The sequence below is a fragment of the Leptodactylus fuscus genome, chromosome 5 (genome assembly GCF_031893055.1).
Source record: "Leptodactylus fuscus isolate aLepFus1 chromosome 5, aLepFus1.hap2, whole genome shotgun sequence".
Taxonomy (NCBI): Eukaryota; Metazoa; Chordata; class Amphibia; order Anura; family Leptodactylidae; genus Leptodactylus; species Leptodactylus fuscus.
This window is the reverse complement of record NC_134269.1, coordinates 88,986,239-89,011,304: the sequence shown is the minus strand read 5'-3', so window position 1 is coordinate 89,011,304 and position 25,066 is coordinate 88,986,239. Positions and strand designations below refer to the sequence as shown.

Here is a 25,066-nt window from a genome sequence, read left to right as displayed (position 1 = left end):
TCAAAATCTCCTGGCTCTTGTCTCGCCCGTTCTTCCCCATTTGCGCTGCTGTTCGCTGTGTTTGGAGTGGTTAAAGCCGATTCACAGACGGAGCTGCAGGCTCAGACGTCCATCTGTGTTGACGGTTAGGCTCCGCCCCCCTCATGTCCGCTCAAAATCTGTCACGGACATTAGGTGCATGCAGGGTTTTTCTGTCCGCTTGAGAAGTCGGACATCTTCACTTGCGGACAGGTAAGGACGGGCACGGAGTGCAAAACAACGCACCCGATGCCCATTGAAATGAATGACAGGTGTCACGGACACAGCTAGTGTAGCTCCTAATGTCCGTGACAGATTTTGAGCGGACACTAGGAGCGGACACTACCTGTCGGACACCGACGGTAGTGTGAACACTCCCTAACTAATTAGTTTTACTATACTATGTGTAGGTAATGTGACCTACATATGTTACATTTTTTGACTTTCTGCTGACAGGGAGGATGAATGTGTGAGCAAGGCGGGGAGGGCTTGAGAGAGGGAGGTAGTGTGAGTCAGCTCTGAGTGAAGCCCAAGGAATCATGGTAGGAAAACAGGAAGTGGAGCATGTAAAGAAATGCAGAAGAAGCCATAGAATAATAAAGAAGAGTAAAGGTATTTGGGTGCACTTATTAACCTATTAATAGCTCTAACAGATCTTTTTTGATAAATTATTTTTTTTGCCTGGAAAACCCCTTTAACTTACTAAGTTTTGCAGTACTGGCTGTAATGTATAATGGGACCATCTGACTTTTCCCTAATGGTAGATGAAAAAGATTTGTCCTGAAGTGACTTCTTCCTCTCTCTCCATTCAGAACACCTGCATGCCTTGCTGTGCATTTGTGTATATGGGAAGATTGGGAGAGTCAGATTTTGACCATTATTATATATATATATTCAGCTTAAAGAGGACCTTTCATCAGATTGGACACAGGCAGTTCTATATACTGCTGGAAAGCCGACAGTGTGCTGAATTCATCGGCTTTCCCTATCTGTGCCTCGGGTAAAGCGCTATCGGTCCCGGTACCGTAGCGCTTTACAGTCAGAAGGGCGTTTCTGACAGTCTGTCAGGTACGTCCTTCTCCACAGCAGCGCCTATCGTGCTGTACAGTGTGAGCAGGGAGGAACAGCCCCTCCCTTTCCAGCAGTATCTAGAATTGCCTGTGCCCAATCTGATGAAAGGTCCTCTTTAAAGAATACAGCAGACTCCGTTATTCTTGAAGGGACCACTTTCCTCACCTCTTTCCTTTCTTTCTTTCAAATTCTCTTTTGACTGAACTATCCCATACCTCCCAACCGTCCCGATTTCCGTGGGACAGTCACGATTTGGGTGACATGTCCCGTGGTCCCGGTTGGAGGGAGGTATGTCCCGATTTCAACTCAGATCTGCGTCCAGAGGACGCAGATCTGAGTTGAACACATATGCGGCTGAAGCAAGGAGCTGACACAGGTCAGCTCCTCGCTTCGCCGCTGCGTGTCTCTCTCGCTGACACATATGCGGCTGAAGCGAGGAGCTGACCTGTGTCAGCTCCTTCCTTCAGCCGCATGTGTCAGCGAGAGAGACACGCAGCGGCGAAGCGAGGAGCTGACCTGTGTCAGCTCCTTCCTTCAGCCGCATGTGTCAGCAAGAGAAGCAGAGGGGGCAGAGATGGGGGGACATGAATCTGAGGGCAGAGATGGAGGGGGGACATGAATCTGGGGGCAGAGATGGGGGACATGAATCTGAGGGCAGAGATGGAGGGGGGCCATGAATCTGGGGGCAGAGATGGGGGACATGAATCTGGGGGCAGAGATGGAGGGGGGACATGAATCTGGGGGCAGAGATGGGGGGACATGAATCTGGGGGCAGAGATGGGGGGACATGAATCTGAGGGCAGAGATGGAGGGGGGCCATGAATCTGGGGGCAGAGATGGGGGACATGAATCTGGGGGCAGAGATGGAGGGGGGACATGAATCTGGGGGCAGAGATGGGGGGACATGAATCTGGGGGCAGAGATGGGGGACATGAATCTGGGGGCAGAGATGGGGGACATGAATCTGGGGGCAGAGATGGAGGGGGGACCTGAATCTGGGGGCAGAGATGGAGGGACATGAATCTGGGGGCAGAGATGGAGGGGACATGAAACTGGGGGCAGAGATGTGGGGACATGAATCTGGGGGCAGAGATGGAAGGGGGACATGAAACTGGGGGCAGAGATGTGGGGACATGAATCTGGGGGCAGAGATGGAAGGGGGACATGAAACTGGGGGCAGATGAAGGGTGTATATGAAACTGGGGGAGAGATAGAGGGGGGACATATAATTTGCGGGTGACTGTAGGAGGATTATACTGTGTGCGAGCACATGAAAAATTAACGAGTGGGCGGAGTCAACACAAAGTGGGCGGGGCTAAATTTGCCGCGGCGCGCGTAGCGCGCCACACATTTTGTCCCTCTTTCGGTTCTTCAAAAGTTGGGAGGTATGCTATCCTCACCTCTTTCCTATATGTCCATATTTCACCGTGAAGCATAGTATGATGACACATCTGCTTTAGATCTCTCATTTTCCCTCCATTCACCTCCTGATCCCTGTAGTAACACATTACTTATCATATAGTGTATTAGAGTAGGATCTTGCAGTGTCTTCCCAAATCTTTTCAACCCTCTCTTTTCCCATATCAAGCAGAGTCATCAGATGCTTCCATCCATTTTTTGCAGTGATCATGAGATATTCTTCATTTTCTGGGTAAAGTAGGACATTGTATCTTGCCATTACCAGAGACTGGGCAAACCTACAGCACACTAGAGTATACAGGACCTCCTTTTCCTCTTTCATCAGGGGAACTACACTCTCATACCCTGCTAGAACATATCCACCTACAGGGATAGGGTCAGTACTTTCAATCATCATGTACATGATTGTGATTGCTACTTCAAAAACATTATAACCATAGCTCATGTCTCCAAAATCCAGAATTCCAGAGAGTCTGTACTGGTTTCTGCCATTCTCATCAGAAAGGTTGACCTCTTCCAAAAGTAAATTATGGTCATTCAAGTCTCCATGGTTTATGCCTATCAAGAGGAAGAAGAAATAATATAGCTCAGTGTAAATCTAGATTTAATAGGCCAAGGTACATTTTATCATTTCATCTTCTTGAATCAGTAATAAAATATTACTGAAGTAACAAGGTGAACATTTGGTAAAAGGCAACAAAAAGTCGAACACCTACAGTCATTATTCAACTGTTGGTTGGGCACCATGCAGGGAATTGTGCTTTGTCAGTGGGCTATACCTTTAAGGGGGAGTTCACACGGAGTAACGTGCCGCGTGATGTGGCACGTATACGGCGTGTGAGACTTTGCGGGCCGTATACGCTCCCATTCATTTCAATGGGAGTTAGTCTTGCATGCTCCGCGTTATTTTGCGGCCGCAAAATCACGACCACAAAATAACGCGGCGTATACGATCCAGGCTCCCATTGAAATGAATGGGAGCGTATACGGCCCGCAAAGTCTCACACGCCGTATACGTGCCACATCACGCGCCATGTTACTCCGCGTGAACTCCCCCTAACAGCTAGCACATTGATCCATTTTTAAGGCCTCATACACACGACCGAGTATTTATCACAGATCCGTGTAGGGTGCAGTAAGCCCATAGGAGAAAAATCAGGACAGGTGTTACTCCTGTCTGGGTCAGTGGAGGACATCACATACAGTGGTGTAACGATTGTGGTCACAAGGGGTGCGACCGTGACCGGGCCCAGAGGGGTATGGGGCCCCTGGCCAGCTAGAAATGGTTGGGACCCCGGATCACTAGTGGTTTGGGAAAGCCTTGTTCCCCAACTGCTACTCATATTGTTAATGGAAAGGGGACGGCTGGGCACCCTTACATTAAATGCCAGCCCAGGGGAGGTGTATAAGAAAAATTTTTTAAAAACTTATTCTTACCTGTGCTGGGCTGAGCTTCCGTTCCAGTGCTCTTCCTTCAGGTAATTGAGGTGACAAGAGTGGTTATATGGGGCGTGCCAGCATAATGATGTCATTGCACCCTAAGTGTTTGCTATTTTGAATCACTTCTTCTAGGGCTCTACTTATTATAATCAGGGGTTCTGAGGAGACCCCCCCCCCCGAGTATAATAATAGCACTGGCTCTGGGGGGGCTCTTGGGAGCTTACAATACTGTGTGAGGGCCACTGTTGAGTATATAGTACTGTGTGGGGGCTACTGTGAGTATATAATATTGTGTGAGGGTCAATGTGAGCGTATAGTACTGTGTGGGGGACATTGTGAGCATATAATACTGTGTGGGAGCCACTGTGAGCATATAATACTATGTGGAGGCCACTGTGAGCATATGACACTGTGTGGAGGCCACTATGGAGCACGTAATAACCAAAAAAAAAAAAAAAAAAAGAATGTCATTGCTCAAAGTGGGGAACTCCTTTACAGTCACAGATTTAGGCTTTGCTTGTCATTTGCAGCTTTTGGTCAGTATTGTGGTGCATGAGCTGTATAGAATCCCTATTTAAAAAAAAAATGAAAGTGGATTTCAGTTTTCGCAATAGTTGGATTTTACTTACATTGGCAAAACTTTTTTAAATTTTGCTTGACAGAGCTCTCAAATTCATTGATGACACCTTCTATTTTCTGGCGTAAATTCTCATCTTTAATAACATATGTATACTTTCTCAGCAATGGGGTGTTGGATAAGTTCCAGATAAACTCTCCACGATCAAAGCTTTTTTTATATGAATGCTGAAATTTCTGTAATGTAAAAAAATAAAGTAGCATCAGTGACTATTCTGACCACAAGATAACAAAATAATTGTAATGAAATATTAGTCTATATAATTAGGTAGGGGGATCTTTACAAATTTTTTTTTTTTTTACAGTGGCACCTGAGTCTGTAAGGGGCGGGAAAACCTACATGATGATTGAGTCCACTCCAAGTCCTTCCACCCATCCACTCACATAGTTAGCTCGCACTAGTCCAATGAAATTCTTGTGGCAGTCCTGCATGGCAGTAATTTTAGTTAATACTTTGTTTTTATATTTGCATTTAGGAATTCCATTCCAAAAACAGGAATGTGTCCAAGATATGGAGGTGTAAACCTTTTCTTGTATATTTTTTTCTATACGTTTCACTCCTAGTTTGATGTACAAACATTAACACAAACTGCTGATCAAAAGGCGGTCATGTGAATCTGACCTTAAGCAGGTCATTCACATTAAATGTAGGTCAGTTGCACTTGCTGATTTTGCAAGACCAGCCAATCATTGAATGTGTATATGAGGCTCCAAAGTCTCCATTGATGGCAGATGCTGAGGAAAAAAAAATCTGGTGACTGGATTTCAATGCCTGATGCTTTTGTTCTCAGGGGAGAAAAGTTTCTACCAGATGTGTCTGTCTTTTTCCCCATTTTCCTTTTCGGAATATATGTACACTCAACCCTATTGATCATGCTTGCATGTGTACAAGGGAAAGATTGGAGAAAAAACACTGACAATTCAGACCTGAAAATGTTCTTGTCAATGGTTACTAGAATAGTCCGTATAAAAATGCAACCAATATTTGGGAAATGAACCAAGAACCTCTAATGATCATCAGAATAGGCTAAACAACCAAACACACGTTAAAATGAAAGACTTTTTATTTTGCAGGCTAAGGGTGAGTTCACACGGAGTAAAGTGCCGCATGATGTGGCACGTATATGCCGCGTGAGATTTTGCGGGCTGTATACGCTCCCATTGATTTTAAACTGGAGTCGGGATCGTATATGCGGCGCTATTTTGCAGCCGTGATTTTGCGGCCGCAAACTCACGGCCGCAAAATAGCGCCGCGTATACGATCCCGGCTCCCATTGAAATCAATGGGAGCGTATACAGCCCGCAAAATCTCACGTGGCGTATACGTGTCACATCACGCGGCACTTTACTCCGTGTGAACTCACCCTAACAGTGATACATTCTTTGGTGGGGGTAAAGAAAAGTCCTAAAGGATTAGATTTCAGGTCACAATATTTCATGCATAAAATACCTTTGTTAAAGTTTTATCAAGAATAGCTGCCATTTTTCCAATGTCAAATAAGATTTCAGGAGTGGCTTTAATTTCAGCTACCAGTGTCCCTGGAAGGTAGGTCAGAAGTCTCACAATATGCTTCTGTTTGACATCTCCATAATCTAAAAAAGAAGTATCATTTTATAGATAAATGTCTTATTATATATTCTATGTTACCATATTATAATGTTTAAACTTTATAGAAAGCAATAAAGACAAGTGGATTATGATTTCATATTTTATCATCCTCTTGAAGGCACAACCTTGCTTTGTCATAGCTATTCAGTACCTTATGTTTTATATTATATAAACGTAAATTCACATTTGCAAGAAAAATTTAAATTAGCTTCCAGTTATGTCTTGTATTTATTAACCCCTTAAACACCTTTGACACTGCCCCATTTTTCAAAACTGACGTGCCACTTTATGTAGTAACAACTTTGAATTTAACTTTTCTAATTCACATTGTAATTCATGTTAATATTAAAGAGATTCTATCATTAAAATGACATTTTTTCTCAATCACACACAGGAATAGCCTTAAGAAAGGCTATTCTTTTCCTACCTTTAGATGTCTTCTCCGCGCCGCCGTTTGGTAGAAATCCTGATTTTCGTCTGTATGCAAATGAGTTCTCTCGCAGCACTGGGGGCAGTCCTCAAACAGTACTGGGTGCCCCCAATCCTGCGAGAGAAATCTCCAGCACCGCCTCCATCTTCTTCAGGAACGGCCTCTCTGCACGTCATCTTCTGGAGCTGGGTTCAAACTTCTAGGCCTCGGGCAGAGCAGACTGCGCATGCCCACAGGCTACAAGAAAATGGCCGCTTACACCAGTTTGCTGTGTAAGTGGCCACAAGAAAATGGCCACTTACACAGCATCATAGATGACTATGATACTGGGAGTCCCTGCCTCCCCATAATACCACTGTCCTATATTAAAAACATGATTTCAGTACGGGACAGTAGTTCTGTGTGATCCATGTAGAAGAGAGTAGGACAGCTTTTGAATTTGTATTACTGTATAAAGTCATTGGTGCACATTGTCAGTAATCACTGTACAAATGTATTGCAATGCTTTAGTAAAAAAAAAAACTTTAATCGGTCATTAGCTATAGTTCCATTGTGAGAAATAGATATTGGAGCAGTGTTGGGTGGTATTCTTCATAGTCAATCATGTATTAGGCCAAGACGACTTAGAGTTATCACTAGAAGAGCTACATTATCCAGTGCCCATCCCCTCCATCCCTCCTTGCTATGATTGATTTTTACACTACCTGGTCCTCTCAATTTCACAATGGTAGCTCTTTGGTGTGTTTAGAGCATTGGTGACACCCTTCCAAAAGCTTGTTAGCATATAAGGGAAAAAAAGCTAATATCTCAATAATTTAGGCAGTGATTTGGAGGCAGAAAAAAGTGTTTCACATGAACTATGCATATTGTTCAATCAAGACTGTTCTGATGACAGAATCCCTTTAAGTAAAATTGCCTGACTATTGTTCCCACATCTTTAGTACATTGACCACTTAATGATGGACGTTCTTACCAATATCCTCTAGAGACATGATTTCACCAGTTTTTGTGAGCAGAACATTTGGTGTCGGAAGACCTTCATCATACAAGAACTTCATAGCATGTGTCTGCACTTCAATTAGCTCAGTGTTATTACTGTCTTTAGAATTTGTGATCTTCATAACATACTCTCTATGTGCATTATCCTCATCATCCCAGATCTGGATGTAGAAATTTTGATCATCATAGCTTGGCAGAGACTTTACTTTTAATACTTGCAAGCCATAAAGTGTCTTTGCCAATTTTGTAGCTTGTGCTTCATTTATGGCTGGTTTGATGGTGATTTGTGAGTTCTCTTTCTCATTTTCAGAAGTCATTTTCTGGAGAAACAAAATATAGAGTATTATAGGGAATGTGTGACTAAAGGTATACTCCGTAAGTAAGATATCAAGGCATCAAAATCTTGTTTAACCAGCATTACATTCAAACCCTACTAGAATTTGTGAGTACCTTTGTTGTGCCGCCTCCTTTCACTCTCTAGGTGGCATATACAGTATAAAGGGATACTAGTGATAAAAGATAGTGTCATGACATTGTACACATTTTGTACACATTTTAAGAGACTTGGCATTTCTGCATGATTTACAGACAAGAAGTGCCATGATGAAGAGTATGAGGATTGTAAGGGTCTGCATTATGAGCTCTGGGTTTTTTCTTATGATCTGATTCGAACCTTCAGACTGTAACTTGTGTAACATAAGTATTTAACATTCACTTTTAGAAACAGAGAAAATTGATGACAGAAAAAGACCACATGGTCCATGTTGTCTGCCCTTTATATTATTACCATGTTATCTTACGATAAATGTGTTTATCCCAGATATGTTTACATTCACTTACTGAGAATTTTCCCTCTACCGTACATCTACTGGAAACTTGTTTCAAGCCTCAACTACATTCTCAGTGTAATAATATTTAACACATATATATATATATATATATATATATATATATATATATATATTGACATATTAATATCATGACATTGCTTATAATCTCCCCTAAGTAGTTTCAGATTGTGTCTCTTTATTCTTGTGTTTAGTTTTTGAAAACAACTTCCATTATGAAACATATTTATTCCTCTAAAATATTTAAAGGTTTCCATCATGTCCCTCCTTTCTCTTCTTTTCTCACGGCTATATAGAAAAAGTCATTTCAGCCTCTCCTGATACATTTTATTCTTTAGACTCTCCAGCATTTTTGTAGCCTGCCTTGGCTCCTATTCTATTTTATCTATGTCTTTTCATAGATGGAGTCTCCAAAACCGGGCGCAATATTCCAGATCTAGCTATCACAGAACTGCCAATATGGTACACAGATCTCATTCTTTCCAAGTGCACTATCTTGCATTTAGAAACATTGAACTACTTGTCTCTGTAAAAAGTTTGCAGGCATCTTTGGCTCCTCACTTTTCCAGACACCTGACCAACATTGTCCTCACCTACACAAAAGTCTCCATCCTGCTGCTACCCCAATTATAAAATATATCATACAACTACTCCTGGCGATGAATAATACCCCTGAGTGCCCTTTATTAATAATGTCCCCTGTGTGCCTCCTAACTAAAGGGTTTTCCAATAAAAAATGGGCAGTCCAATATCCAGGACCCCCCAATCAGCTGTTTGAAGGGGACCACAGCACTTCTGCAAGTGACATGTCCCCTTCTCTATTTACATTGTATTGTTCATTTTAGTGTGGCCATGTAAATTAACTAAAGCTTTGTATTATACACTTCTACAGGACAATGCTGTAATAACATTACATAGTCACTATAAAACAGATAGTGTGCAATAAAAGTGAAGTGAAGGGGTCACCATGCCTGCATGTGCACCATGTCTCCTTTAAAAGACTAATCAGTGGGGGTCCCAAGTGTTAACCCTTTTGATTTATTCTGAGAACTGATCATCAATAAAAATAAGCTGGCAAACCTTGTGAGAAGGTGACAGTGAGACTGCATCGTGCTTATTGGTTTGATTATGTGACTGTTAGTAAGCCACATGTATGGTTAGTTTATTTCACTGTTTAGTTAGTTGCTCAGACAAGCAGGATTTTGTTTCTAATTGTTTTGCTGAAGTTAAAGCTGTATTTTATCTTCCTTGTTTTATGCCTGATGTGAAAGATTATTTTCCTGTTTTTTCTAAATAAACCTGTTTCCTGCATATTTTGTGTCCCTGTCTCTGTCTGGTTGGGTTAACACCACTGCTGCTACCGAGCTACCCTCCCTACAACCTCTATAATAAAGCCCAAGTGCTCATTAATTTAATACTGCCCAACTGCATTGTAAGGCTAAAATGGATTAGAACATTAAAGGGTTAAAGTACACATAAGGCATAAGAGTTGGGTGCCAGCAGTATTTACTTCAGCCATAAATTCAAAATCTGAAGAGATGAGCGAGTACTATTTGAAACGGCTGTTTCAAATAGCAAGCACCCCTAGGAATGAATGGAAGCGGCCGGCATGCAAACTTTGCCGGCAGCCGGCCGCTTAACCTTGTGCGTGTCGGCTGCGTCCATTCATTCCTATGGGTGCGTGGTATTCGAAACGGGAGTTTTGAATCGTACTCACTCATCTCTATTTATCTACGCAAAACTAGACAGGAGGTTATTACATGGATACCACCCACTAGTTGCCTTCTCTGCCTGATATATCATACCAGCCTCACTGGAAAGGCACAGAGTATTCCTTTCTTTCTGCACTGCTTGCGTTGCTGTAATACTGTAACAAGTAGTCAAAGTCCAACAACTTAGTAACATGTGGCCGTGCGCCCAGCATGACATGGACATTAACATTAACACTAAATGTAGCAAATACATTTGTGTATTTCTGCCTAAAATCCTAAATATAGGTAGCATGCTATGGAATCCTGTCCTGTTTAGACTCTAACATAAATACTAGGCCGTGCAGGGGCCCACCACATGTGTTAAGGACGGCACTGAATAACAAAGTCTGAGAGCAGTCGGTTCAGTGAATTACAACATATTAAACCAGATAATTCTTATATTAAAGTTCTAGAACATTAGTAAGCCACGGTACCTGGAATTCCAGTGCTTGATGTCAGTTGCTCCGAGTAGATAAGCTTTTCATTGAAAACAGTTTTCTGAGTGTCTCAAGAAAATATTTGCTGGGTCTGCAGTGGAGGAGTCTGTGGCTGGAAGTGAGAAGCCTGGGCCTTACATGCATCCAGTAACAAAAGAGTGTTCTTGGCCAGAAAAGGCTTTAACCAGAGCAGCTGCAGATTTCCTTATGCGCAACTAGACAGAACTGAACTTTGTATAGTGAATAAACTAGTACGTTTCCTCAACTTTAACCTTATGGCAATCTCCTGGGAGAGACCGTTACATATTCCACCATTCTGCACATTCTTCTGCCTCCCATAAACACGCTAAGCTCTCAGGCATTCTGCCAATACAATTGCATGATATAATGTACTGCAAAACAAATGAACTAGTGGCAGGAATCTTTCGAAAAATAGGAAATACGACTGTTTTGTTATTATAGATATGAGATAGATAAAGTGAAGCCTCTCCAAAAGACCACCTCTTTGAAAAGACCACCCCTTTATCTAAACCAGATTTCCTTAATAGATTTTTATCTCTGTCATACATTGTGCACACTGGCCTTAAAACCCTATTACAGAGGCCGATTATCCAGCAAGTTATCAGGACTTATTCTGTAAGAGGACCTCCCCTCTAAAAGACAGATTTCTAATGTGATACAAGAACCGCAGATAATCAGAAGAAAATCCAAAGTAGTGGGTATGGAATGGAAAAAATATGGTGCAAATCTCCTGATCTGCGTTACTATTCTCTTTTAGATAAAATGAGAAAATTTTGTCATGTCAAGACGTGGACTTTTATTCCATGTGTGAAATTTTAATTCCTGTATCTGGAAGAGAGATTCCAGATCGAGAAATCGAACTGCTGCACAGGGAATAAAAAGTCTACGTCTTATATTCAAATATTTGGAGCGCTGTACATATTGTGACTACAATGGAGTTAATAATATATAATAATCTGAAATTGAAGATAAGTATAGATAGATGGATAGATAGATAGATAGATAGATAGATAGATAGATAGAAATAGTATTCATCAAATACCTCGCTCCCATAGGAATGTGTGTAAGCGGTCGGACGAACACCAAGGGGTTAAGAGCAGTGAATATTTGATGCACTTAACCCCTTAGTGTTCGGCCACTTACACGCATTCCTATGGGTGCGAGGTATTCGACGAATACTATTAGTTCAATACTAATAGATAGTTCTTGTTTCTCTGTAGTTCTACACATATCTGTAAGAATAAATAAATAATAGATAATCGATTATTCTCACCAAAGCCTGAGTTCGGTCCAGTTCAGTGATCCTTAATCACAAGTGTCTCACGAGCTCCTGCAATGAGGCATGCAGCTGTTTGTTGGACTAGAATGCCTATGGCAGCTGTAAAATATAAAAAACAAAAAAACTTTGCAAGTCTTCAGTAGGTGATACCTTTTTTAATGGCTAACTCATAATGATGACAGAATATGACGTTTCGAAGCTTCCTCTGAGCTTCTTCTTCAGATATAACTAAAAACACCTTCTAGAGGCTGCATATTTATAACTGGACACAGGGGTAGGATTACAGGAGGGAGGGGGGAAGAGGCTTATTACTATATACTTATAAAAACAAACAATCAATTGCCAGATCCCAGGTTCTTATCTTAATGGCTGTCTTCATGATTTGTATAAAAAGACATAAACCCACGTGAGATGTTCATTCCATTGTCCAGCGTCTGGAATAGGGTCGTGGCCTTGTACTCATAAATCAGTCGCTGTTTCCTTGATTTAAAGTTCCCTTTTAAGATCAAGATTTTCATGTCATTGATGATGTTATGGCAGCTGTAACAATTCACACATGTTCTTTAGAGTGGGCAGGTCACAAATAGAGGAGAGCAGGTTAGGTCAAGGGACATGGTTATATTTAAAGGGAATGGCAGAATCTTGTCATATGAACATCATCTTCAATAATATATTTCTGTTTCAGACTATAAGGGGTTAAGCAAGAAAAATTAGGAAAAAATATTTAGTATTTACCTCCCCTGGAGAACAAATGGTATTATACTGTGTGGTGTGCTCTTATGGCACATTATACTGTATGGCAAGCACTAATGTGACAAGAGGACATCCTCTATGTCTGGAGGAGAGAAAGTTTCACCAGGAACATAGAAGGGGATTCTTTACAGTAAGAACAGCGAGGCTATGGAAGTCTCTGCCCCAGGAAGTGGTGATGGTGGATTCATTAAACAAGTTCAAAGAGGCCTGGATGCTTTTCTAGAAGAGAAAAATATAACAGGTTATGGATTCTAGATTTTAAGGATACGTTGATCCAGGGTTTTATACTGACTGCCAGATTGGAGTTTTTCCTCCTGAAATGTGGCAATTGGCATAAGCCTCATGGTTTTTTTTTCCTTCCTCTATATCAACACTGTAGGGGATTGTAGGGTTATAGGTTGGACCAGATGGACTGATGTCTTGATCCAACCTCGTCTACTATGTAACTATCTAATGAAGCATTATTCTGTGTGTGGGGCACTAATGGATTATTATGCTGTGTGGCAGGCACTAATGGGGTATTATACTGTAGGAGGGAAATAATGGTGGCAGGCACTATTGGGACATTTTACTGTATGGGAGGCCCTAACTGAGTATAATACTGTGTGTCGGGCATTAATGGAGCACTATACTGTGTGCAGGGCACTAACAGAGCATAATACTGTGTGCTGGGCACTAATGGAGCACTATACGTTCATAAAGGAAGCGTCTTTGAACTATGAGATGGAGGGAGTTTTTAGTATGGTTTCTCCTTGTGTGTCTCATAGTGCTAAAAAATATTATAGTATTCTCTAAGTCCAGAAGCTGTACAAATACAGAAAAAGGTAGGTGTAAAGCCATATTCACATGTCTTTTTGTGGATATGTGAGGTCCATGACCATCACAGATTGCAGGCACAGACTTCTTTTAAAGAGTTTGTTTTCCACAAACCATTGTGATCTGAAAAAAAAAGCAGAGACGCACTCTATCTTGATTTGAGGACCACAGAGCACCATTAAAGTCTATGGCTGCATGAAAATCACAGACAGCACACAGATGCCATTTGGGTGCTGTTTTTCACAGACTCAAAGACATTGTAAAGTATATGAAATTAATGAAAATAAAAGTTGATCTGGTATTCACTGATGTAAACCACGTATTCTCTGGGGCCTGCGGTCATGGCTGATTGTGAATGTTACCGTATATACTCGAGTATAAGGCGAATTTTTCAGCACAGTTTTTGTGCTGAAAAAGCCCCCCTCGGCTTATACTCGAGTCAGCAAAAAAAAAAAAAAAAAAAGCCGCTTGGCTTTATGTCCTACTCTTAGCCATTTTTTTTACATTAAAAACAGACACACACCCTGATGTAACACAGATGTTTAAGAATGGATGTAAGGGTTCTAAGTGGGCGTTCACACTACCGTCGATGTCCGACGGCTAGTATCCGCTGCTAATGTCCGTGCAAAATATTTTGCGGACACTAGCAGCAGACAGTAGCTGTGTCCGTGACATTTTGCATTGATTTAAATGGACATTGGGTGCGTTCTTTTACTGTCTGTGGGTGTCCTTAAGTGTCCGTTCCCAAAGATGTCCGACTTTTCAAGCGGACAGCAAAAACCTACATGTCCTAATGTAAAAAAATGGCTAAGAGTAGGACATAAAATACTAAATAGACATATAGATCAATAAAAAATAGAAATTATTTGTAGCCTAAGGACTGGATACAGCTGTTGCAGCATCATGGTATATGGTCTCCCAAGCTCAAGCCTGTGTGCTCAAGCCTCCCAATAGAACTCTATTGAGAGGCTTTTAATGGAGGCTGATTTTGAGGCGGATTCAGCGTCAAAATCAGCACCAAAAAACTCTGTGTGCACTGACCCTTACACCATGCTCAGGGTAAGTTCAGACAGAGTTTTTTGGCAAGGATTATGGAGAGGAAAAAATCCACTTCGGGAATTAGGAATTGGTTTTTTGATGCGGTTTTTTTTACAAGGCGTTTTTTATAGCATTTTTGTAGCATTTTTTGAGGCGTTTTTAGTTTTGTTTTTTTTTTTTCTCCAGCATAGTGTATGGACCTTGAAAAAACAGCTAGTGGTTTCTCCGCCTCCCATTTACTTCCGTTGTTTTTTTCTGGCAGAATTCACCTGAAAAAAGGTCAGCTCGCTTCTTTTTTTCTGCTTGGGGAAAAAAAACGCTAGCGGAAAAAAAAAGCTAGCAGATCCTATAGAAATCAATTGGGAGGCGGATTTTGAGGCAGGTTCCATGTCAAAATCTGGACCAAAAAACTCCATGTGAACTCAGCCTTAAAGGGAATCTGTCAGCAGGAAAATCAGTATCAAACTAATGACAGCACCCTATAGGGCTGCTCCTACACTATCCAAAGAAGTCTTTCTTATTCTCTATTACAGCCCTAGTTTCATTTTAAAAAAATAGCATTTTACTTGTATAAGTGTTGAAAAGTGCTTTTAAGGGATTCTACCACTAAAACAACATTTTTTCTATTTACCACGTCGGAATAACCTTAAGAAAGGCTATTCATCTCCTACCTTCCTCAGTCGCCTCCGGGCTGCCGATCCATAGAAATACCGTTTTTTACCGGTTTCCAAAGAGCTCTGCCAGTGAGACACAAGTAGAGCCAACTGCGCAGGCGTCGGAGTTGACCCATACGGAAGACGACAAGAGAAGGGGAGGATGCAGCTGAAGATGGAAGCGTCGTTGGAGAGAGTTCTCTGACAGCAGTGGGGATGCCCCCATTGCTGCGAGAGAGCTCATTTTGCATACCAGTAAAAACCGATATTTCTACGGAACGGTGGGCCGGAGGCGACTGAGCAAGGTAGGAGATGAATATCCTTTCTTAAGGCTATTCCGACATGGTAAATAGAAAAAATGTTGTTTTAGTGGTAGAATCCCTTTAACGTTTTTTTTCTCCTACTAGGGCTTGCGCTCCACCGTAGATGACTGGCCCTAACTGTTGTTCATCTCTGCCCCCACTGTTTGAGAGACATCTCCCACTTTGTCATACTTTGTCTGCAGTTGCCTCCATCTGAAACCGGCCTCCTGCTCTTCCAGTTCTGCACTTGCCACAAATGATCAAACGGGGAATATGTCACTCAAACAATGGAGGGCTGGAGCAGTTATCTAAAGTTGTGACTCCAATAAGAGAAGAAACACCCTTAAAGCACTTCTCAATACCTTTTAGAGGTAATTCTACACTTTCCAAATATGCCACTATCGTTTAGCTTTGGAGCTTCATTTTCATGCAAGTCACCATTTTATTTATATGCAATTGAGATGAAAAGTGCTTTGAGGCGCATACTTTAGCTTGTCTGGGCTTTGGGCTCAGGTCTATGTAAATTGTGATTTACATAAAAATGGTGGCCCAAAACTAAAGAACAAAGACTAGTTTGAAAACCACAGAATCGCCTCTACAATATACTGAGATTAGATTTATTACTCCTGACATACTCCCTTTAAGCTTTATTACTGTTGTCTGATTGAAAGCAGAAACACTATGAGTTGGGTCATGTATGGTGGAGATGTTCATTTGCACATATACGCCTATAAGCATCAGTGTTTTAGGATAAGTTCAGACAGAGAAGTCCGCCTCAGGTTCCAGACCAAAAGCCGGTAGCTGCGACTGAAACCCGGTGCAGTGTACCATCATCCAGCCACGCAGTCCACTCTGGATTAGGCTCAATGAATTGGCCTAGTCGGGAGGAGGGAGTGTCTTCAGGCCGAATCACGAGGCAAAACGGCCTGAAGAATGAGCACCTCGGCTTGTTCCGGCTCCCGGAAAAAACTCCTTAGCGTCTGCCATGGCTTTCAATGGGAGTCGTCTTTTTGGTCAGGATTTTGAGGTGGATAGGGCCTCAAAAGCCTGACCAAAATACTCCATGTGAACTTAGCCTTATATGTTTTAGAACTCTTATGTTGGTCTTTGGCTTGGCTTTATACTTGGTTAATCTTTAAATGTTTTCAAACACTGGCATTATTTGGGTAATGGTTTAACAACAGGGCAAAGACGTATTTTTGGTTCAAAGTACAAAGATCTTAAAACACTCCCTACCTAAAATTTTAATCACAGGTTTCTGAAACAATAATCCTTGGTCTTCTTATTTTGCAGGATGTCTTTTGTCTCGGTGATATTATGCATACTCCCTATACTATGGATAATTCAGAAGATATGTTCATCCTACCTGTGGGAAGACTTCAAGTTTTTCTTAAAAATGGTTCTTTATTCCCAGAAGATTGAAAAATCAATTCAACGTTGTTCTTCCCCTGGCGCGTTGGATGTGTTTTCACAGAATGCGTCTACAAGACCTCACAAGACATTTGTTATTTATCAGGATCAGGCCTATTCTTACAAGGACATGGATCTAAAAAGCAACCAAGCAGCCTGGGCTTTAAGCCACTATGGAAATGTAAAAAATGGCAGTTGTGTTGCTGTCTTCATGGGTAATGAACCTGCGTATATCTGGCTTTGGTTGGCACTAGCCAAACTTGGGTGTCCAATGGCTTGTCTGAACTACAACATACGTGCACAATCTTTTCTTCATTGCTTTAAGTGCAGTGGGGCAAAAGTTCTGATTGTAGCTCCAGGTACGAAATACATATTGCATATACTTTCCTTTACTCACTACTGAGCAGTGCAGATGAACAATTATTATCTTTGGTAGCTAGGTTTTTGCTGAATTTTTTATTCATTTAGTTTTAATATAAAAATTATTTTATACTTTTAGCTTCTAAAAGCATATGCATGTATTGCTACGATATAGAGGAGCATAAGCCTTTCAATGTACTTCCATATGGCTCCATATTTTCCATCTGACTGTTTTTTTTTGTTTTTTTTTGGGGGGGGGGGTTGAACACAGGCTCTCAAATAGAATTGTTGTTGAGCTAGGTTTGCCTTTGAAGGGGTTTTCCATTTTCGAATATCTATGACACTCTTACCATCTACAAGACAAGGTTTTTGTGAATATGCTTGCATATATCTATGTGATATTCAGTTCTTTAGCTATGTAACTACTCAGCAATAATGAGTGATGTAGTTCAAAAGTTGTCCACAAGAGGGATTCTAGCTGCCCATACACATTAGAATAATTATTAAAGGGATCCTATCATTCAAACACTTTTTTTTCTGACTACCACGTCGGAATAGCCTTAAGAAAAGCTATTCTTCTCCTACCTTTCATTGTCTTCTCCACGCCGCCGTTCTCCTGTAATCCCGGTTTTTGTCGGTATGCAAATGAGTTATCTCGCAGTACTGGGGGCGGGCCCCAGCACTCAAACAGCACTGGGAGCATCCCCAATGCTGCAAGAGACCGCTCTCCAGCGACGCCTCCATCTTCTTCAGCAACTGCCTCTTCACGTCTTCTTCCAGCTGGGGTCACATGCCTGCGCAGTCAGCTCTGCCATCGGGCCTCAGGCAGAGCCGACTGCAGATGCTGGCGGCCATTGTTTTGTGGCCGTTTACGTGAGAATGCGCAGTACGCTCCTGTAGTTCAATGGCAATGGAGAAGGCAACGAAAGGTAGGAGAAGAATAGCCTTTCTTGAGGCTATTCTGACGTGGTAGTCAGAAAAAAAAGTGTTTGAATGATAGGATCCCTTTAAAGGGATTCTACCATTAGAATCCTGTATTTTAATGCTAACCTGTAGGAATAGCCTTAAGAAAGGCTATTCTTCTCCTACCTTTAGAAGTCTTCTCTCGCCACCATTCGTTAGATATACCTGGGTTTCTTCGGTATGCAAATGATTTTTCTCGCAACACTGGGGGCAGTCCCCTGCACGCAAACAGTACTAGGGGCATCCCCTGTGCTGCTTGAAAAATCCCCATCTTCTTCTGGAACACCTCTCCGCTGTGTCCTCTTCCAGCGCTAGTCTTCTAAATCCTAGGCATGCGCAGTCAGCTCTGCTATCGGGCTTTGGGCAGAGCCGACTGCCATTTTCTTGTGCAACTTACAAGAGGGTACTGCATACACAGTATGCTCGTGTGAGTGGCCACAAGAAGTTGGCACTAATTCAGACACAAATTTATTAGAAATTTTGCATTTTGATCAACTTTTGACTAATTTGAATGGTCAACTTTAAGGTAATCATACGCATTATTATCCATTGGAATGAGGCCAAGATTGTTTGGACAAATGATCTAACCATGCCACCATGCCAGGCTATGAAAAACTAAGGATCCACATTGTGGAAAAGCTGCTCGTCTATAGACTAGTATTGTCAGGAGGGGGGCATTCCTCACCTCTCAGCACCATGGCTGGGCGGTGAGGAACGACCCCTCACAGTATAGTGAAAAAACAGAGAGAGAGCACTGAGCGCTCTGAGTGCAGTATGTAAGTCACAGATGGTGAGAAAAATAGTAATGAGTTTGTAAAATGACCAGTTGGCTTCTCACATGAAAGGGTTGTGAGAAGTCACAACTCCTTTGATGGCTTTTTGGATTGGAGAGTCCGGGTGAGAGCGGCAGTAGATCTAGTAATACACTGGAGGACCGGAGGAAAAATGCGTGGCGATTACAAACCAGAGGCTCGTGACGGAATGAAGATCTGTGCTCACTGGTGGGAGAATGATGTAGGAACTGGAATATCCAATGTGGACAGTGCCGCACCTCCCATGAGGCGACCTGAAGCGAGCGCTTCAGGCGGCGCTATGTCAGGACCCCAGGGAGGGCGGCATTTTTGATTATCTAAGCCAGTCCAGGCTCCGCCCCCTCCTCCGGGGGGGGGGGGGGCAGCTTTCTGTAGTTTGCCTCGGGCGGTGAAAGGGGTAGGTTCACCCCTGAATGTGGAATATATCTATTGAAGAAGATACAACAGCACAACGCGTTTCAGGCCACCACAGGCCCTTTCTCAAGTGCAAATGTGCAGGACACATCTGTAACCCGGAGCACTTATTGCACTAAAACAATGATGACTAACTATAGTAAAGTTTAATTGTTTATTATTCATTAATTAAATTGTGATGGTGTTATAATATATCCTAGACTGCTGCTTCTTTGAGCACTATTGTTGTATATTGGCTGTATTACATAAATATCCATGCACTTACAATCATTAACCCAAAAAACTTACTTCAGAATGGAAATAGCCATAACATGGAACATAATATGAATTTTTTTGTTTTTGTATGTAGAGTTGAAGGAAGCTGTGGAACAAGTGTTGCCTGCTCTTAAAGGAGATGGGGTGCTGGTCTTTTATTTGAGCAGAGACTCATCCACAGAAGGTGTTCAAAGTTTACTTGACAAAATAGAAGCTGCCTCAGAAGATCCTATTCCTGAATCCTATAGATCAGGCATTACACCAAAATCTCCAGCTCTATATATTTACACATCTGGAACTACAGGTAACTCATTTTTTTGAAACTTGAACATTTCTTCTATGCAGAGATAAACCTGGAATTTCACAACTTTGCTATTTCAGTAGTTTTATACTACATATCAGACTTTAAAAAAAAAAAAAAAAAAGTCTGAGATCATATTCTCTACCCCAGGTGTATAAAAAAAATGAAAAATGTACGGTCCAAAAAGTCATGTCGTAAAAGAGAGAAGCCCCTCCCCCCAAAATTTACTCTACCCTCCAAGACAGAAGGCCCCAAACAGTCAGGGATCAATTCTCTTCTAGCCGAAGCGTCCACCTGGGCTCTCATCTCTCGGTCCACCAAAGAGCTAAAAAATGGTTGCACTATGTTGAATTTCACTGATGACAAGGCTTCTAGTGTTTTGTATTCTGTTGAAGATCTGACTTGGATATTACTGATGTGTAATTACATACAAAACTGTAAAACTCCTCATTTCTCACCACATGTGCCCTAATTTGCATATGAATTAAATATCAATTTGTATTAAAAAAAAATAAACATCTTTAAATTCATTCCCCAATAAAATCTTTGTATTGAGGCAGTATGAAGTACTATGGAATAATGAAATGAAGGGAACTGCAGCAAACCCCCATTCGTTTCTTAGTATAGACAGTTTCATGAGATAAATGTCCAATCCTGTTTGTTTCTTCCAGGACTTCCAAAGGCTGCTGTAGTAACACAAAATCGTGTTTTCGGAAGCGGTATAATGGCCATTCTATGTGGACTCACAAGTGAAGATGTATTATACATTCCATTGCCTCTTTACCACAGTGCTGGACTGCTCATCGGACTACAGGGGTGTATACATATAGGTACAAAAACTCATTGAATATCTTATGGCTTCCTTTTGTCAATCAGTTCTACAGCGTCAAGTAATATGTTAATTCTAGGGGCAACACGGTGGCTCAGTGGTTAGCACTGCAGCACTGGAGCCCTGGGTTTGAATCCTGCCAGGAACAACATCTGCAAGGAGTTTGTATGTTCTCCCCGTGTTTGTGTGGATTTCCTCCCATATTCCAAAGACATACTGATAGGAGAAAAAAAAGTGCTAATTCTATACATACTCATTTTATGATGGTTCTAATACCAATGACACTTAATAATATAACTGCATTTTAGTGAAGGCATCGTAAAACTGTAGTCTTCCTACAGACAGCCATCAGAGGTCTGGCTATGGACACAGTCAGTTATGACCCCCACAGATCAAATTAAAGAGGTTATGCTACAGACAATATTTAGTCTCTATCTATAGGATCGAATCATCAATGATCTGACCACTGAGGCCCCCCCACTAATCCTGAGTACAGGGGAGTGTTTTGTTTTTTTTCTTATGGTAGAGTTGGAAGGGACCTCAAGGGCCATCAGGTCCAACCCCCTGCGAGTGCAGGTTTTCCTAAATCATCCCAGCTATATGTTTATCCAGATTCCGCTTGAAGATTTCCATTGATGGAGCGCCCACCACCTCCCGTGGCAGCCTATTCCACTCTCTCACTACCCTCACTGTCAGAAAGTTTTACCTAATGTCTAATCTGTATCTCTTTCCCTTTAGTTTCATCCAGGGGTGAACCTTCCCCTTTCGCTGCCCGAGCTAACTGCAGAAAGCCGCCCCCCCCCCCGCCGGGAGGAGGGGGCGGATCGGGGGCGTGGCCGGTGGATCGGGGCCGTGACCGGTTGGATCGGGGCGTGGCCAGGTGGATCGAGGGCGTGGTCGAGTGAAGGGGCGGGGCTTAGCCCCGTTCGCCGGCAGAGAGTAGGCCCGGAGACTGCCTGCTCTCTGCCTGAGCGTGAGGGGAGGCTGCCGGAGCAGCGCTGCTCCAGTGGCCTCCCCAAACCACCGCTCGGTGATAAGCCAGTCCAGGACAGCTTGTCCTGGACTGGCTTAGGTTAGCAAAAATGCCGCCCTCCCTGAGGCCCTGGCATAGTGCCGCCTGAAGCGCTCGCTTCAGGTCGCCTCATGGGAGGTGCGGCACTGGTTTCATCCCATTGCTTCTTGTACTTCCTTGTGCTAATGAGAATAGGGTAGATCCCTCTGCACTATGACTACCTTGCAGATATTTGTAGACTGCTATTAAATCTCCCCTCAGCCTTCTCTTCTGCAAACTAAACAATCCCAGTTCTTTTAGCCGCTCCTCATAGGACATGGTTTGCAGACCTTCCACCATTTTGGTTGCTCTTCTCTGGACTTGCTCCAATATATCGATGTCTTTCTTGAATTGAGGCGCCCAGAACTGTACACAGTATTCCAGGTGTGGTCTGACCAGGGAAGAGTACAGCGGAATAATGACCTCTCTTGATCTAGATTCAATGCTTGTCTTAATACAGCCCAGAATTTTATTAGCCTTTTTTGCAGCAGCACCGCACTGTTGGCTCATGTTGAATTTGTTTTACCCCAGTTGTAAATGCATACCCCTGCTCCCAATCACTTCAATGGGATTGCCAGAATACATTGACACATCAAAAATCAAAGTCAAAAATAGATGCACTATGAGCCATATACCAACAATGTGACAAAGATGAGGCCTAATTCTAATAAAGTTAATATAATTTGGATCAGATGTGAGGTCTCCTTATAAATTATTAATACAGGAAAGATCATTGAATGTAAAAATGAAAATGGCTTACTGAAACAAGAGAATATAAAAACAAAAAACTTGCGAGTCTTCAGTAGTTGATACCTTTTTTAATGGCTAACTCATAATGATGACAGATTACGTTTTGCAGCTTTCGCCTTCTTCTTCAGGTACAAGAGAACTGAAAGTTCCAGATATACAGTATCTACGTAGCAACCAGATGGAATCCAATGACAAATAGTGCCACTAAATACCCTCAGTGAATAGAAAGCTTTCTCATGTCTTCTATATAAAGTTTACTGGTATAGGCAGGCTTGGACTGGTGAACACATAACTGTCCTGGTGGTCCCTTGACCAAGGCATGTCCCCAGCTCACCCTGGCATGGCACAGAGTACTCGCTGTACTTTCTATTGATACTCATCATACAGCTTCTCAACCAGACTGTATCAAAATAATATACCAAATAAAGTATTTGAGAAAGGTCAACCAGTATCTTTTCCTTCATGGGCTCCATCTTCTCAATCACACCTACAAACAGTCATTCTACAGCATCTTGCTGCTGCCTGAGGTCTGCTGCTGTGTGTACACATATCTCCATTTCACAGAGCTGAAATGGCCCCAATTCAAGACAAGAGACAGGCAACAGTCTACAGACAGGAGCACTGTACAGAAATAATCAGATGTAAGGGCCAGGCAGCAGCTACTACTGAAAAATACATTTCCGTTTGTAACATTTTAGAGATTTGTGAATGAGTGTCAGGTAATATTTGTATATATCTGTGTAGTGAACACCCATAATGAATTTTACTGGTGGTCCCTAGGTTTGCCAGTCCAACACTCGGTATACGAGTGTTGATACAATGTATCTGATGAAAAATTGTTGATGTACAAATAATATTGATGCTTGTTTTTGATCTAGGAGCTACATGTGTCCTACGGAACAAATTCTCAGCTAGCCAATTCTGGGATGACTGCAGAAAATACAATGTAACAGCATTCCAGTATATTGGGGAGATACTTCGCTACCTATGTAACACTTGCACGGTTTGTAAAACATCACTAATCACATTTTCTCAGTATTCACTATTGTATTACATGCAATTTTTGCAACATTCTTCATTTCTTACCTCATACACCCATTTGATAATATCCGGTTTTGTGTTTTCTGTGAATGAAAAACTTTACGATTTTAACTTTACATTATCATTCTCCTGTATATAGAAAGACAATGACACTGATCACTGTGTGCGACTTGCCATAGGCAATGGTGTGAGATCTGAGGTCTGGAGGGAGTTCATTCATCGCTTTGGGAAAATCAAATTATATGAATTATATGGTGCAACAGAAGGAAATGCATTCTTTTTCAACTATACACAGAAGGAAGGTGCAATCGGCAGATACAACTACTTTCTAAAGGTAAGGCAAGAAAGTCACATATCTTTTCAGGTTTAAAATGGCAAAACAAGCATAGGATAATATTTAGTTAAAGGGGTTGTCCAGTTTCTATAAACAAATCTGAAAATGCCATCAGATAATAAAAGAAGCATTGTTGACCCTTTGCAAATAGGAATGGGTAGATAGCAGTATGAATAGAAGAAGACATTGAAATTTCACATTTGGGGCACAATCTAAAACAAGGCGACAATAGGAAAATGTTCGTTGTTGTACCGTGTTAGCCAGTGGGTTGGAAATAAAAAAACGAAAACTTGGTAATCTTCAGTAGTTGATACCTTTTTAATGGCTAACTCATAATGATGACAAATGGCTGACGTTTCGGAACGCTAGGCTCCTTTTTGAGAAAGGAGCCTAGCGTTCCGAAACGTCAGCCATTTGTCATCATTATGAGTTAGCCATTAAAAAGGTATCAACTACTGAAGATTACCAAGTTTTCGTTTTTTTATTTCTAAGGCGACAATAGTAATTTGTAGAAATATGAAGGATTGTGTGACTTATAATAGTATACATAATAAATACAATAATTGTAAGGAGTATGTGAGATCTAGTAAAGTTATTAAAACACAGTGATTTTTTTTCAGCTTTTTCAACCTTTTGAGATTATAAAATTTGATGTAAAAATAAATGAACCAGTTCGAGATTCTGCAGGTCACTGTATCAGAGTATCAAGAGGTATGGACATTTGTATTACCTAAGGTCCTATTGGAGGTATGAAATTATGCATTTACTTTAAATATATTAATATTTAATTATTACAGGGCTCATGAAGCAGGATTTCATGCTTTACAATTGACTGAGCATCTATGACATATAATTTAATTTAGACTAATTTCTGCCCGCGACTTCGTCTGCGTATTATTGGCGTCGATGATCCATCTATGTTCAGCAAATTGCTGCCGTCGATGGTTTGCCTGCTTTTTGGCAGCTCTTAAGCTGTCCTGTTGCTGAACTTGTTCCTCACACTGTGCCCATGATTGTTCCAGCATC

General features: G+C 41.7%; 2 protein-coding genes across 2 annotated transcripts in view; one reads left to right on the top strand and one right to left on the bottom strand.

The window, feature by feature from the left end:
- Positions 1–594: 594 nt before the first annotated feature.
- Positions 595–25,066, top strand: part of LOC142203162 (long-chain fatty acid transport protein 2-like) — a 47,970-nt gene continuing 23,498 nt past the window's right edge. Inside the window, exons 1-7 of the mRNA XM_075273691.1 lie at positions 595–630; positions 16,814–17,289; positions 19,829–20,038; positions 20,707–20,865; positions 23,544–23,668; positions 23,846–24,040; positions 24,661–24,751. Of these exons, the coding sequence (XP_075129792.1) occupies positions 16,815–17,289; positions 19,829–20,038; positions 20,707–20,865; positions 23,544–23,668; positions 23,846–24,040; positions 24,661–24,751 (1,255 nt within the window). The 5' untranslated portion in view covers positions 595–630; position 16,814. The remainder of the gene's footprint in view (positions 631–16,813; positions 17,290–19,828; positions 20,039–20,706; positions 20,866–23,543; positions 23,669–23,845; positions 24,041–24,660; positions 24,752–25,066) is intronic.
- On the bottom strand, positions 2,270–10,857 carry HYKK (hydroxylysine kinase). Its single transcript, XM_075273718.1, has 5 exons — positions 10,656–10,857; positions 7,597–7,942; positions 6,035–6,177; positions 4,578–4,761; positions 2,270–3,066 (listed from the first exon to the last, which is right to left on the bottom strand). Exons 2-5 carry the CDS (start codon positions 7,937–7,939, stop codon positions 2,597–2,599), a joined length of 1,140 nt encoding a protein of 379 aa, XP_075129819.1. The 5' UTR covers positions 7,940–7,942; positions 10,656–10,857; the 3' UTR covers positions 2,270–2,596.

What these genes read in the sequence shown, in the direction of transcription:
- HYKK (XM_075273718.1), bottom strand. Translation starts at nt 7,939, where the DNA reads ATGACTTCTGAAAATGAGAAAGAGAACTCACAAATCACCATCAAACCA. An exon ending in CATGTCTCTAGAGGATATTG is followed by an intron (nt 6,178 to 7,596) that starts GTAAGAACGTCC and finishes CTTCTTTTTTAG; the next exon opens with ATTATGGAGATGTCAAACAG. An exon ending in TTTAAAAAAGTTTTGCCAAT is followed by an intron (nt 3,067 to 4,577) that starts GTAAGTAAAATC and finishes TCCTCTTGATAG; the next exon opens with GCATAAACCATGGAGACTTG.